This window comes from Sciurus vulgaris (assembly GCF_902686455.1).
Source record: "Sciurus vulgaris genome assembly, chromosome: 11".
Classification (NCBI taxonomy): Eukaryota; Metazoa; Chordata; class Mammalia; order Rodentia; family Sciuridae; genus Sciurus; species Sciurus vulgaris.
This window is the reverse complement of record NC_136472.1, coordinates 124,766,260-124,782,838: the sequence shown is the minus strand read 5'-3', so window position 1 is coordinate 124,782,838 and position 16,579 is coordinate 124,766,260. Positions and strand designations below refer to the sequence as shown.

The window sequence follows — 16,579 nt, the reverse complement described above, 5'->3', positions numbered from 1 at the left end:
TCCTCTCATTTTATCTCAAAGACTTGAGGGAAAACTTAAATGAAGGCCCTAGTTCCTTCTTACAAGCCCCTCTCTTATGTAAGAATGTAGTCTTATCACTACATTCTTCTTTTCCTTCTGTTACTGTGTTTTTGTTATGTACTTCTCTACCATCATGGGCCCGAGGTGGTAGTCTTTTCTCTCCCTGGCTTCCTTTTCCTAGAGTTGAATCTCATTTTGACTCCTGATTATGTACCACATTCTCCTTTCCCTTTCCAGCACTGCTGCAGGAAGAATAAGATATGAAATAGGCTGACATAGTTAATAGATCATATTGCCAGAGTTTCAGTCACTTTTACCACTGGATACTTTGAGTTTATCAGGAGTGTTTATATTTGGCAAAATATTAGGTTAAATACTCAGCATAAAAGTATAAGTATTCATTAACTGCATTTTAGGGTTAGCTACATTCTTCTATATGATATCTTCAACAGAACACAGTTTTATTTTTTATGATGGAAATTTTGTAAGAAAAGGGAATCTGTTTGCCTTTCACAAGTTTTCCAAAACTGTGTTTTAAAGAAAATAACTCCTTGACTGTTATCAGTGCTTTTGTTTTCAAGAAATAGAAAAATGAAAGAGAAAATGTAGTTATTGCTACTGTTGTTAGCAGCTTAATGATGATAAGCAAAAGTCCTAAAGATTGTTTTGACCTTTCATTATGATCAAATGAAGACTGCTGCAGGTCCAGTCATGACACCTGCACTTATAGCAAACAAAAAGGGACAAGATAGGAGTTTAGAGTTGTACCTATGTGTCTCAAATTCATCTGAATGCAAGGAGTTTGGGAAACTGGATATTTGTTTTAATATTTAATAATTTTATACTTTATAAGAAAGGGAGATGAGAGCAGGGATTGGGGTTAGGCACTGGATGTGCCTACAGTAGAACTCCATGAAGTATACAATAGCATCTTTCCCATATACCTAAACGTAATGCATTGAGACAAATTTAAAAGGCGAAAATGTAACTAATGCGTATGATATAATTCCTTGAAGAAGTTCATTAAGCTTTGTTGAGTCTTTGTGAGGGACTGATGGAAAACTAGTTTTTATTTGCTGAAAGATATTTGAATTTGGAAACTGGTCTGTGTGTTTTCACATAAACTTTTGAGGTGTAGGTAAATGTTACTCCTGATGTAACAAATTAGAACATGAGACAGTTTCCTCCAGATCGCAGAGTCTCAAAAACATGGGGAGGCGAGTTTGAACCTAGCCTTTGTCTATGGAGCATTTCAGTTTTGTATAAATTAAAATAAATTAGAATTTTATGGAAAGAATGACATTTGAGAGTGAGGAAACCTAAGGACACACATGTTATGTGTCACTCACCTGCGTATTATGTGTCACACCCATTTGATGGAGCAGCTAGAGCCCTCTAGGTCTTGGAGTAGCTCATTTGATGAGTGCTTAACTACGTGCATTTTACTTATGCTAATCACTTAATTATAAAACCTGATAAAACCTGATAAGTGTTATCATTATCATGTGTACATGGAGAAACAATTACAGAGAGGCAGAGTTACACACCCAGCCTAGTAAGTGGTAGATTTAGAATTGAACTCAGAGACCCTTTACCCTGAGATTACGCTGTTAACCAGTACACCACATATCCTCTCATGGAACTCATGCAAGAGAAAATGAGAAGGATTTTTTATTTTCTTACCTGGTTCCAGCCAATCTTGGAAGCTTTACACATGTTTATTGAATGTAAGTTTGAATAGAAAGTGTTAACAGAATTTTAACAATAAAGCAAATACTTAAAGCATCATTTTAGAAGACAGTACATATAGGGACTTTAAGAATGCCACATACAAATATTTCAAGCAAAACTGTTAATCTGTTAATAACCCCTTTTCAGCTCATGATAACTGGTTATGTTTTCATAATTTTTAAGAAGTACCATAGAATATTGATCCAGAAATTGAAATAAAAATTCTGCAAATGAGTGAGTGAAAATAATCCCACACAGATGGAAATTATACAGCTCAGAACTTCATGATGAGTCACACTCTTGGAATACTGTTTCATTCTTCCCAGAGTCTGTCAACAGAGGGAGATACAACGTGATGTAGTTTTCATGTTTCAGCTTTAACATCTGCTGCATGGCAACCCATTTATATCCCTATCTAAGGAAACATCTATAAATATTGGTAAAGATTTCCTTTTTATTTTTTCCCAAACTGTTTATCTCTGTATTTATTCTATTAGCTGCACAATATCTCTGGATGATCTGAAACTCACAATTTTCTTAGTACAACTTATTAGGATCCTGACAAAAGCCAGTAGGCAATTCTGTCATAAGGTTAATGTGGTGTGTTCTTGGAAGCCAGAGTATGTGGCTGCTTCTGAAATTGGCCATATTCTTCTCTCTTTACTTTCTCTCTTATCCATGCACTTCTAACTCTTCATCAGGAATGAATACCATGATTTTAAATGAGTGTTTCAGAAATCCATTTTTTAAAAAATTGTGTCATTTTATTTCAAAAACCTGTATGAAAGTGAAAGAAAATCCACCAAAAATTAGTTTAGTGTTAAATTTTAAAAAACTTATAAAGAAGATAATAAACCCAATAAGTTGGCAACAGAAGTGTCAGCACAACTAGATTTGAGATTTCAGCAAAGTGAATTATCAAACAGTAAAATATTTTTACCTGCTGCCTGTGTAGCATTTTTTAATTGGTGTAGAAGTTTGGGGAACTGTGAAGAAGTTTTTTAGTTTTATAGCATCCCATTTATTGATTCTTGATTTTACTTCTTGCAGTTTAGGAGTCTTGTTGAGGAAGTCAGTTCCTAAGCCAACATGATGGAATGTTAGGCCTACATTTTATTCTAGTAGGTGTGAGGCTTCTGTCTAATGCTAGGTCTTCAATCCACTTAGATTTGATTTTTGTGCATGCTGAGAGATAGAGGTTAAATTTCATTCTTCTACATATGGGTTTCCAGTTTTCCTAGCTATCTTTTCTCTAATGTGTGTTTGTGGCGCCTTTGTCTGGTATGAGATGACCATATTTATGTGGGTTTGTCTCTGTGTCTTCTATTCTGTGCCATTGGTCTTCCTGTCTGTTTTGGTACTAATATCAACTCTGTAGTTCTGTATTACAATTTGAGGTCTGGTATTGTGATGCCTCCAGCTTCACTCTTCTCACTTAAGGATGGCTTTGGTTATACTGAGCCTCTTCTTTTCCAAATGAATTTCATGATTGTTTTTTCGATTTCTATGAAGAACATTATTGAAATTTTGATTGTCATTGCATTAAATCTATGTAGCACTTTTGGTAGTATGGCCATTTTGATAATATTAATTCTGAGTATACAACAACTTGAGATAATAATAAAATACTAGCAAATCACATTAAAAAGATAGTGTACCATGATCAAGTGGCTTCATCCCAGGGATGTAAGTTTGTTTCAACATATGGAAATCAGTAAATGTAATTTAAAAAAAAAAAAGTTTGGGGAATTAAAAGCTTACACTAAAAAGCCAGACTTAGATATTTGGACAGAAAACCCTGCTTAACTCTGTATACTCATAGCAACAGATTGTTTTATTATTTGTTTGTATAATTCGCATCATCTGCTGTTCAGAGTCTTGGAATAATAGAATCATTTGGGAGGGACTGTGGAGTCCATTACTGGAATTGAGTTGGCAGTGTTCACATACTGGTCTGTTTGCTAGTTTGGAATCCTCTCTTTGTTGCTTTTCTTTAGGTGGGACTCTTCCCTGGACATTGTGTTGAGTTAATTAACCAGAAAGTTCCCCCATCGGTGACCAATTCAGTGCCAAAACCAGGTGAGTACTCATTTTCATTAACTTGATATGACCTTCTGCTCACAGATACAGATGTTCCCTTCTAGTCAAGTACATGGCTTGTTTTGCTGTTCTTCACATTAATTAATATAATATATATTCTTAATTTTACATGGTTTTAATTTTAAACATGGCCTAATTTCTGTTTGATCATTTCATAATAGTGTTTACATGCATTTCAATGTTTAGACAGTTTTAAAGAATGGTGTATTCCACTAAGCTTTGTTATTACTTGCTTTTATAGTTATATAGAAGGCATGCAGCTTATTAATGAATAAATTAATTTAAAAAATAGATTTAAAGATCTAACAGGATTATCATGGGCATAGTGTGATCGATTGGAAATTAACAGTTGAAAGATGTATATATTTTATCAGTGCCTATGAACATCAACACTGTTTTAAGAAGCATTTTTTTATTATTTATAATTTATAATGCTATATAAATATGTGGAATATTTTACAAATAAGCAGTGTTTCAGGGAATAACAAAAACAACAAGAAAATTGGGATTTTTCAGTGTGTTGGGTGATTTAATCTGGGCAAGATTCTACAGTGTCTTGTCTGGAAGTGTTTGATCCAATCTAAATTTTTAAAAAGAAAGTAAAAATAGATTCAAAGATTTTAGAGCAAAGAAAAAATCAAATTTATTTTTCCTAGTTACATTACATTTCTTCTGTCCTTTCCCTCCCTCCCTCCCTATGAAAGGAGAAAATTTCCGGACCTCAGAATTTATTTGAACTGCTTAGAGTTTTATCAGAGTTCCATAATGCTCTATATGTAAGAATTGCGGGGGGTGGGGAGTTTATTCTTTCCTTATTTTGTGTTTTCTTATTTCTCCCAAATCATAACTGTCATTCTTTGTAGAGTGTTTAAATAAAGGTGAAGGGTAATAACCCCTTTCAACGCTTATTTTTTCATTGAGGTTTGTGGAGTCATGTTCCAGTTTTTCTCATAGCAATTTATAGGTAGATTAACTTTATTGCTAGTAAGAATTATAAATAAGAAAATACTTCAGAATAGTGTTTCTTTGCACTTCTACTTGACCCAGGATTCTCATTTGTTTTCAAGACAATTTTATCCTGCTTTCGTATATTTATTAAAAAGGCTGTTTATGCACACTTGCTTAGTAATTGTTTGTTAGTAATTGTGATGAGTGTAAATTTCTTTTTTAAAAATATGGTATTAGCCACTTAAAAATAACAGTTTTGTGGAAATACCCTTCATATACCATGCAATTCAGTGGTTTTTAGTATACATTCACATAATTGTACAACTGTTATCATAATTAATTTTAGAACGTCTTCATTACTCCAAGAAGAAATCTTCTATCAATTAGTGAATACTTCTTCTGCATTCCTCTTTTCACCCAAGCAACCACTAATTTACTTTCTCTCTACATAACTTTCCCCATTCTGGGTTTTTTTAAAAAGGTGGAATATATAATATATGGTCTTTAGAGTCTGGCTCAAAAGACAACTTAGCATTATGTGTTCAGGGTTCATTCATGCTATAGCATATATCAGAACTTCATTCCTTCTTTTAAATGGCTGAATGAATGTACCATAGATTATTTCTCCGTTCATTTGTGTTTGTTTCATTTTTGTCTGCTACAAATACTCATGTATGAGAGTTTTTGCATGGATATATGTTTTTGTCCCTCTTGGGTACATGTCCTAGTAGGAGTGGAATTGCTAGATTGTGCAACCTTCAATTGCACTTTTATACCATTTTAGAGTTCCACCATGAACATATGAGAGTTTTAGTTGTTCCATATCCCTTACCCTCTCAACCCCCTCCCCTCTTTCTCCCTGTTGGTACTACTGATTGTTCTGCCACTGAGCTATTTTATTTTTATTTTTATTTTATTTTTTAATTTGAGATAGGGTCTCACTAAGTTGCCCAGGCGGGACCTTAAATTTACAATCTTTCCTGCCTTAGCCTCCCCAGTGGCTAAAATTATAGGCATGTGCCTGCTCACAGCTGCTAGCACATGCTATTATTTGGATTTTTCTTTTTTAACTTTTGCCATCTTTGCAGATGTAAAGTAGTAGCTCATGATGTTTTTTTTTTTTTTTTTATTGTAAACAACTGGGATACATGTTGTTTCTCTGTTTGTACATGGCGTAAAGGCATACCATTTTTGTAATCATAAATTTACATAGAGTAATGTTGTTTGATTCATTCTGTTATTTTTTCCCTTCCCCCCACCCCTCCCACCCCTCTTTACCCTCTATACAGTCCTTCCTTCCTCCATACTTGCCCCCCTCCCTAACCCTAACTCTAACCCTAACACTAACACTTCCCTCCCCCCCATTATGTGTCATCCTCCACTTATTAGCGATATCATTCGTCCTTTGGCTTTTTGAGATTGGCTTATCTCACTTAGCATGATATTCTCCAATTTCATCCATTGGCCTGCAAATGCCATAATTTTATCATTCTTTATGGCTGAGTAATATTCCATTGTATATATATACCACAGTTTCTTTATCCACTCATCAATTGAAGGGCATCTAGGTTGGTTCCACAGTCTGGCTATTGTGAATTGAGCAGCTATGAACATTGATGTGGCTGTGTCTCTGTAGTATGCTGATTTTAAGTCCTTTGGGTATAGGCCAAGGAGATGGTTTTGATTTGTATTTTCCTATTGACTAATAATGTCGAGAATCTTTATAAGTGCTTATGGCCGTTAGTATCTCGTTTTTGGAGAAATGCCTGTTCAGATCCCTTGGGTTATTTGTGTTTTCATTATTGAGTTGTGAGTGTTTTTTGTATGTCTAGGTACAAGTCAGTTATCAGTTAATAGTCATTTACACATTTTTTTCTCCCATTTTTGTGTTATCTTTTACTTTCTTGATGGTATCCATTGAAGCATAAAAGATAATTTTGATAAAGTCCAGCTTAATTTTTATTTTGTTGCTTATAATTTTGATATATTTTTTAAAAAGTTTTTGAATAACTCAGTGTCGTCATGAAGATTAACTTTTATAGTTTCTTTGAGACGTTTATGGTTTTACATTTTCAATGTTAAGTCTGTGATCCATTTTTTGGAGTTAATTGTCGTATATAGTGTGAGGCAGGGATTCAACATCATGTGGATATCTGATTGTTCCAACACTGCTTGTTGTAAAGATTATTCATTACCCATTGAATTTTCTTGCCATCCTTGTAGAAAATCAGTTGACCTTAAATACATGACTTTTTTTCTGGACTTTAAGTTCTGTTCCATTGATCTGCATGTCTTTTCTTATGCCAAGAACTACTCTATATTGATTGCTGTGGCTTTGCAGTAAGTTTTGCAATCAAGAAATGTAAGTTCTAATCAGTTCTTCTTTTTAAGGGTTGATTTTTTTTTCTTCTAGGTCTCTTGCAGTTCTATAGGAATTTTAGAATCAGTTTATCAAGTTCTGCAAAGACACCTGGGATTCTGATAGGAATTTTATTAAATCTGTAGATCAGTTTGTGAAATTTTATCATTTTAATATTGTCTTCTAATCCTTAAATGTAGACTGTTTTTCTGTTTCTTTAGATAATCTTTAGTATCTTTCAGTGTTTTATAGTTTTCAGAGTATAGATTTTTGCATATCTTTTGTTAAATTTATTTTTAAATGTTCTTTTTGATGCTATTGTAAATGGAATTGTTTTTTAAATTTTATTTACTCATTGTTCTTTGCAAGTGCATAGAAATGAAGTTTTTGTATATTAACCTTATATCCTGAAATCTTGCTGAACTATTTATTAGTTCTAGAGAGTTATTTAGTGACTTCCTTGGGATTTTCTATATACAGAATCATGTCATCTATGAATAGAGATCTTTTTATTTCTTTCATTTCACTCTGTATGCCTTGGATTTATTTATTTTTCTTCCCTGGTTTCTTTGGTGAGAACCTGTAGTACAATGTTGAGCAGAAGCCTCAGGTGCTAACACTCTTGGTGTATGCCTTATCTTAGAGGAAAGTATCTAGTCCCTTACCATTGAGTAAGGTGTTAGCTGTGGGTTTCATAGATACTCATTTTTCAGATTGAGGAAGTTACCTTCTATTTCTAGTGTTGTTTTACGAATAGCGTTGGATTTTTTTCAAAGGCAATCTACTTACTGAAATCATCCTGGGTTTTTATGGTCACTATTTTGATGTTACTAAAATTTGACATCAATTTTTTTGTGATTTCTTGGGCATTGTTTTAAACCCTCTTCCCTTGGTGTAGGTTTATTAGGCATTACATATCATCTTTGACATCTTTTACTCGAGATGTCCCGTAAACTGAGTTTTTAAAACTTAGTTTAATATTGTCATTAAAATTTACTGTATCAATCAAATACTTTTTCTTATTTTGAATGGGGAATTGACACTTCTAATAATAATAACCTCCAGAAGCTTTAACACTGGGAAACTTAATCAGTTATTGATAGTATTAGAAAATAGGCTTAAATTTATAGATACACAAGTCTTCATTACTTCTAACTTAGCAATTATTATAAAAAACAAGCACTCCTTCAAAAGCTAATGTTTTATTTTTTGTGAACAGTATTGCCGAGTTGGCATAGGGAAGTGTGTGTTCTTAATACATTTTGAAAAGGATGATGTAAATTCAATCAGCCTTGGGCTTGTTTCACACTTTAAAACTGTCTTTGCCTACAGTATAAACAACTTGAATGTCCTATTTATTTTTAACATTGCCATCTGTCACTGTTAGATGCCAAATGTAGAAGATGCAGCTATAGTTTGAGACTGAAAACTTAAAGTTCCCCATACTATTACACAACAAGGGTAATAGGAAAAAAAATTCCTTTTTAAAGCTGTTCTTTATGTTCTCAATATGTTCAATTATTTGTGTAAATGAAAATAAAATTTGAGTCACCAGGTCCTGACCAAGATAGCAAGTACCCTTAAGAATAAAGGTGAGAGAAAGAGAAAGAGAAGAGGAAAGAAAAGCAGAAGAAAGGTAGCAGCCCATCCATAAGAAATTGGCATTTTCTTCAGTCACCATAAGGCATGGGAGGAGAATGTGAGGTTGAGGAAGGTGAAGGGGGAGGGATAACACATTTTTCTTTGTGTTTATATTGCTTGGAGTTTACTGAGGACCTGTTTATTAATATCTTTCTTCAGGTTTTGAATGTCCTGAGCCATGATCTCTTCAAATATTTCTTTTTGTCCAGTTGTCATTTTCTTCTCCATTACATATCAATTAAATTCTTTAATATTGTCTCACAGATCTTGGACTTTGTTCTACTTTTTTTCCCCACTATTTTCTTCCTCTCTTTTCTTCTCAATTTATATACTTTCTGTTGACCTTTCTTCAACTTCAGTATTCTTCTCTCTGCTGTGTATAATCCTCTCTTAAGTCCATGCAATGAATTCCTCAGTTCTCATAATTTTCATTGCTAGGATCAACATTTGTTCTTTTAAAATAATTTCTATGCTGGCATTCTATACATTTCCACATTATCTAAGACACGAGAGTAGTGGGGAAATGTGAATGAAAGGAGAGGAAAGGAGAAAACTAAAGCTTACTTTTTTTTTCCAGTTTTTTTTTTTTTATTTGTTCTAATTAGTTGTACATGAAACAGGAACTTCTGGAAATGAAAGACTAAGGATTTAGATAAATCTTTTCTCTGAGAACAGGTAGAAATGTTGGACAGAAATAGAAAAATATCTCTTTGAAGCACTGGAAAGTTAATAACCAACAAACAATTGAGCTAAGGTGAAGTAGAAGAAAGAATCCTGGGGGGGTGGGATGACCCCAACATTTGGGTACATTATTCCCCAAGTAGTATCTGCTGATGGAGGAGAGGAAGTCACAGTGCTAGGGAAAAGGAAATTGGGGTTCAGAGCCCAATGGGGCAGAGTTATCAATAAATGCCCTGAGCATTGCATTGAGATTTTTGCGGAAGTTGACCACTGATTGTAAACTGATTTTAAATATATATGGAAATGCAGAGCCAAGAATGCCCAAGAACAAAAGGTTAGAAACTTTATTGTTATATATATCAAGACTTATTGTAAAAACTTCACTAAGACACTGATATAAATGCAAGGATGGACATCTATCAGTGAAACAGAACAATGTCAAGGACCAATCCTTTATACAAAGGACAATATAGACAACTGACTTATGGCCAAGGTGGCATTGCCAGGCAGCATCATTTCCATAAAGGGTGTACTGGGTCAGTGGACAACTGAGTATCAATAAAATAGAAGTCTGACTCTAACCCCAAACACAAAAATCCTTTCCAGGAGAATTACACATCTGCATCTGAAAGGTGAACAATAAAACTTTTGAAAGATAATGCAGTAGAGCTGGGTGAAGTGGCACACATGCCTATGATCCCAGCAATTTGGGAAGTTGAGGCAGGAGTATGTAAAATTCCAGACCAACCTTGACAATTTAGTGAAACTCTGTCTCAAAATAAAAAATAAGGACTTGGATGTAGCTCAGTGGTAAAGTGCCCCTGGGTTCTATCCACAATACCACAACAAGAAAAAAATCCTTTTTAATATATATATATATTTTGTTTATTTGTTTGTGGTGCTAGGGATAAAATCTAGGGCCTTGCATATGCTAATTAAGCACTGTATCCCTGAGCTACATCCTAGCACTGTAATGTTCCTTTAAGGGGGAAAAAATTTCTTCATAACAGTCTTTTAAGAAATCAGTTTCCTATACCTTTCTTTCTTTGTTATTTTATTTGCGATTTTTCTGATTATGATTTTTTTCTTTATTTTTATTTGCTTACTTCTAGTCGTTTCTTTTTCCTTTGTGTTTTAGTTTCCAGCTCTTTGCTTCTTTCTACCCATGTTCTTTGCATGTCACTTCAGTGTGCAATGCACACATTTATATATCCAGTGAAAGAGGTCCCAGGTTTTACTTATTCTACACGGATTGTTATACTGAATATTCTTCCCATTGCACATATGCTCACTTGTATTCTGGAGGCTGATACTGTAAAAATCAAATATTGGAATCAGTACCTTAGGTCATAGGAATAGTAGAATGCCAGGCACTGAACCACCAAGCACTTAATATAAATAACCCAGGTGTAGTGAACTCAAAACCCAGAATTCTTGACATATAAACTTTATATATAATATAGAATAAAGTTTATTTTTTATCTGTCAAAACAATTATTTAATGTATTTTTCTTGTATTACAATAGGAGCAAATAAAATATATATTTTAATTTCTTCAAGGGATATATGAATAGAATAGAAATTAGTGCACATAATGGGTTAAATTAAGAAGAAAGAGAATTGCTTAATGAGCCCACCTAATTTGCAAATTTAGTCTTCATTGATCATCCTTTTTAATGTCTCTTTAATTAAAAAAAAAAATCTTTCCCTCTTTCCTCACTAGGTACAAAGTATACTCCAAAAAATGTAGCACTTCTAGCCATCCTTCCCTTACATTTCCAGTTATAATCATTCTCCCTACATACTCAGCTAGAATCTACTTGTTTCCTGAAAACATGTCACTTGGTTTCAAAGCTTTCCCTTTGCTCCTGCTGTTTCTGCAGTCTGAAATACCTCTCCCTGCCTTTTTGTTTTGTTTTGTTTTCTTGTACTAGGGATTGAACCCAGGGCCTCATGCATGCTAGGCAAGCATTCTACTACTGAGCTACATCCCCAGCCCTTTTATGTTTTATTTTAAGACAGGATCTTGGTAAGTTGCCCAGGCTAGTCTCAAAATTTCAGTCTTCCTGCCTCAGCCTCTGGAGTAGCTGGGATTACAGGATTGTACCGCTGTGCCCACTTCTTCCAACGCTGAAGCTTGAATTCCCCTGTATATTTCAGGATTCAGGCCATGACCCACTTCTTCCGGAAAAGCTTCTCAGACTCTTCTCTCTCTACCCCTTATCAAATCCAATAGAAGTTATTTTACTTGTTCACTAAATTGTGTTCTCTCCTCACAAGTGGCAAATATGTCTCATTCTTTATTTCTCCATAGGAGATACATGCAGTGAATTGACAATTAATACCTGTTGAATCAATCTATTCTAATATTTATTTAGGATTTTAGAATACAACTTATATAACCCTTCAGAAAACTTCAGTGATTTCCCTGTTCCAGGATTACTTACAAATCTCTGCTCTAGAATTGAAAGTGTTCCACAAACACTGGAACTAATTTATCTTCATGGTGTTTTCTTCCATTTCTTGCCTTTAGTAACGTGTTTCCTTTTTGTCCTCTCAGAATGCTTTGAGCTTCCAAGTTTTCTTGCTCAGGTTCTTTCTCGTCCTTGAAATGACAGACCATGCCCTTAATGAAGGCTGCTGAGGGCCACTACTTCACACACTTGAGTATGCACGCAATTCACCTGAGAGATCTTGTTAAACTATAGATCATGTTTCAGTAGATCTAGGATGGGGCCTGAAGTTCTGCATTTCTTATAAACTCCCAGGAAGTGTCAATGATATTGGTCCTAACTATGGTTTGGCCTACAGTAGCCATTGTTTATATCACTTATTTATAAATAACATATGGCAAAAAGTTATTTCATTTTGAGTTTGATATTTTACTTCCTGTGTGTCTTTTATCTGCACCAACATTCTTTTGCTTGTGGGCATATATTCCATTTCATACAAATTTACATAATTTATGAATGATGGATACTCCCAATCAATTCTGATTGGTAAGTAAAACATGTAATTTCCATTATAGTTATAAAAAATGCTTCCTAATCCCTCGTCTACCTTTTAATCAGTTCTAGTAGTAGGCCACAAATCAGTCTTTTCCTGGCTCAAAGTAAAGAGACTTTTCCATCTTTGGTCATTTTCAGTGTTCATTCATTTATTAATCAAATTATCTATATTTAATTTAATTTTATTTTTTCAGTGCTGTCTATTAAACCCAGGGCCTCATTATACTAGGCAAGTGCTCTCCTATTGAGCTACATCCCTGCCCCCTGATCAGGAATTTATTGAGTGCATACTAAGTGTGATGGCTAAAATAGTGAGTACAACAGACAGAATTTCCGCTATTATAGTGTTTGTATTGCAGTGTGAAGAGGTAAATACATACGTGAAATAGATGGTATAATTGCCAAGTACTATGCAGAAAAATAAAGCCAAGAAAGGGGTACAGACTGGGAAGTGCTGGACTGTGGGTCATGTGGGGTTATCATTTCAGGAGAGTGTTGTGGTCAGTGCAGGGCTCATTAGAAGGTTACTTTTGAGCAAAGACCTGAAGAAGATGATGCAGGAAGAGACACATATACCTGGGGGAATGACTTTAAAGCCAGGTTGGCTAGAGAAAAACAATATGCAGTTACAAGGGGAGAGGGACTAGATCCTTTCCAGGGCCTGGACACTTCTATAGGGGTTTTGGCTTTTATTTGAAATTATATGGGAAGGCAGTGAAGATGTTGAACAGAGTTGTTGCTCAATTTGATTTACCTTAAAAGGATCATTTTCAGTGCTAAGAATAGGCAGGGATGAAGATGTAAGAGGAGAGACTGGCAGTGGCTCCTGGAATAAGCCAGACAAAAGGTGACAGTGGCTTAGACCAGTATGGGATCCAGGAAATCCATGAGAAGTGATCTGATTTTGGCTATGAAACTAGAAGAATTTGCAGACATAGTGCAAAGGGTTTGAATTCTTCAAGTAATTTTTATAATTTTATAATAGAATGACTGCAATATAGCCATTGCCTTTCCAGTGGATTGTTCTGCTCCTCCTACCCAACAGAGATACTTTCTAGTCCTTCACAGGTAGGTAGCCTACAAACATTTTATTAAATCTGAGAGAAAAATGACAAATGACTCCTCTCTGCCATAAGCAGTCACAAGATGACACAGCACAATGCTTTTTCAGTCCAATGTATTTTTAACTTTTTCTTTTGAAATAATGTCTCAGAAGAAGTTGCAGAAATAGTACAGTAATCATCCTTCTCCTTCCCCATGATTTTACATCTTACATAACTATATAGTACATTTTCAAAACCAAGAAATTGATGTTGTCACCGACACGTTAATGAGAATATAGACCTTACTGCAAATCCATCAATTTTTGCGTGCACTAAGTTTCTTAGTGTGTATTTTTATTTGATATAGAGAACAGTCTTTCAAATTTTAGGTGAGAATTATTGTTAATTAATTATGCAATTCTCCCACACCTAGGCGAATTATTATGGAATTTAGTTGTTCTTATCCATGTTTACACCTTAGATAATATGAGGTGCTTATGCATTTTACTGAGCATTCCCCAAATGGCTTTTCTACATTATATACATTTTTCTTCTCTATCTCCCGGTCCTTTCTCTTCTTTTTCCCTTGCCCTCCATTGTCTGTGTTTAGTGTTGGCCAAAGCACAGGTTGGGAGGTAGTGGTATTTTTAGCTTGAAAGTGAAAAACAGTGGGTTTGCCGTCTCTACTGTGAATAAATTTCTAGACCTTCATTTCCTACTCAACAAAAACAATAAATCCAAAGCTAGTCCATTGGTGAAAAATAAGCATGTTTTGTACCTGCCACATACTAGAATTCTCTGTGGTCTTTTAAAATCACACTAATTCATTGTTTTCCTTATTGTGGCCTACCATTTATGAATAATTTTATATTCAAAACTATGATCAGAGAAGAAGGAAAGAGTAAATTCAATCAACAGCATAAGATTTTAACTGGGTGTCATGAATACTCCCTGGGTATTCCAACTGCCAGTTACCAATTGTGTTGCCTTGGCAGATTGCTTACCCTCTCTGACTTGGTTTCTTCATCAATAAGATGGGATAATAATATAATCAACTTAATAGGGTTATGATGAAGATTTTTTTAAATACTTAGAATTGTCTGACACTTAACTTCATAACAATAATGATACAATATCATTTTGCTGATTAAAGGCAAATATCTGAAGATGAAATTTACATTGGAACTAGTAAAAAGTCATTTGGAACAGAAAATATGACAGTGTTTTCCAGTTAGTTTATTTATTTAATTCTAATAGAGTTAGTACAATTAAATTAGTGTTTAAGTATTGAATCTCTTCAATACACTGTACTTATGCAGATAACTAGTAAGAATGTTTTAAAAAATAACAAATTCAGATTGGTTGAATAACATTTTGGTAGTATTTGCCCAGAATTTTTTCTCTGGCTGAGAAATATTTCTGGTAGAGGAAAAGAAGTCCCTTGGGATCCTACAGCTGAAGTTCAGTTACACACTTAGCACCCGGGCAGTGAATGAAGGATGAGTTCACACTCTGGAAAATTTAATTAATTCTGAATTTTTAGTACTGAAAAAAAAATAACAAAAAACAAAAACTTTTTCCTCCCTGATGGATGCACACGAAATTGTCCTCAGAATTTTTCACACAGAGACTATAAATTGACAGTTTAAAAAATCAGTTAGTGGAATAACAATCACAGCTCAATATCAGCAAAGGTCTAAAAATGTTTGCTTTCTTTACCTGTTGCTGTTGTTTTCAGCCTTTTACTAGCAATACTTTCTACTTGATCACTCTCTGTTTTAATTTTATTGGGGCTTAATGTGCCATCATTTTTATTGGATACACTGTTTCCCACCTACTTAGCAAATACAAACAACTGACAGTGTAAGTCGCTTTGTAAAAGAAAAAGGACACAGTTACAGGTTAGTTTCATAGGAGTGTTTTCTGAACAGGAAACATTCACCTGTGTGAGGTGGATGGGTGGAGCCACGCTGGTGAAGCCTGTTCCGCAAGGGCAGCTTAGAATGGGGTGTGTCTATAGTGTTGCAGAGCAGTACATGCTGAGAGAGGAGGAGTGAGCTCCTGAAGGCAGAGCCCTCAGGCTGCTGGCTGGCTCGTACACAGGCTGAGATCAGGGGTAGGAAAAGTGCTACTGAAAGGGGACCTGAAAAGAAAGCTGGCACCTTCAAGAACCGTGAGGACCTGCCTTGAAGCCAACTCATGACCTGCCTTGGAGCCATCTGTGCTGGCTGAGGTTGGAGCCAGTGTGATTATGATTCCTTTTCTCTGCTTTTGCATGGAATGCAAAGCTGTGGTATCCTATTGAATCTACTGCTAAATACAGTTACTTGGAATAATTTTAAGATTTGGTCCTAAACTTGTACCACAACAAGAGGTAAGGACATCTTGATCACTTTGTACAGACACTTGACTGCAACAACATTCAGGATATTTCACTGAGACTATTTTTAGAATATATTTGGGCACATGTTGCCTTGGTTATCCAGGTGAGTGGTTCATTATTTAATTATCTAGACATTGTATAATTGAGCATTAACATTTGTCTTGTTTGTAAAGAGGTGTTCACTTCTTGAAGTAGGATCTTGTTAATTGTACCACGTAGCTTTTATTTTCCTGGTCACTTTTAGGAAATGCCTGCTTTGCTATTTCTGGTCAGCTTATTTCTTAGACCTGAGGTTAATACAACAAAAGTTTTCTTGAATAGAAGAACATGCCTATCTTCCTTAAGCAACCAATGTGTGTATCGTGTTTACAATTTTTTTCCTGGTGGGTTAATAGTATTTTAATGATTGATTAATAGAAAATAGGCAGTGCTGATTCACTTAAAAGAGTTTGCTGACTGTGAAGAGCCTGCTTCAGTTAGCATAAGGAAGTAACCCTTCTGCCCTTTTTCTTCAAGTATAGGGATCCCCTTACCCCTGACCTGCCCCCATAGGCTTTGGCAAGGGTAGCCATCTCTATCCTTAAAGGATTTTTATATTAACTTAGAGATTTTTTTTCCTCGGATAGGATTTCATGTTTATGTGGTGTTTCTATAGAACTTGGTG

At 34.8% G+C, this 16,579-nt stretch overlaps 2 protein-coding genes across 11 annotated transcripts in view; one reads left to right on the top strand and one right to left on the bottom strand.

Moving 5' to 3' along the window:
- Positions 1–16,579, bottom strand: part of KCNJ5 (potassium inwardly rectifying channel subfamily J member 5) — a gene marked incomplete at its 5' end in the record, with an annotated part of 310,228 nt that overhangs the window by 165,411 nt on the left and 128,238 nt on the right. The gene's annotated exons all lie outside the window — the stretch shown is intronic.
- ARHGAP32 (Rho GTPase activating protein 32) overlaps positions 1–16,579 on the top strand; it is a 288,492-nt gene that overhangs the window by 226,453 nt on the left and 45,460 nt on the right. For 8 of the 10 annotated variants that reach the window (XM_079104113.1, XM_079104108.1, XM_079104112.1 and 5 more), the window contains one exon: positions 3,750–3,831. In XM_079104113.1, the coding sequence (XP_078960239.1) occupies positions 3,750–3,831 (82 nt within the window). Of the gene's footprint in view, positions 1–3,749; positions 3,832–14,863; positions 16,019–16,579 lie in introns of those variants that run through there. The other 2 variants (XM_079104114.1, XM_079104106.1) reach the window with 2 other exon arrangements.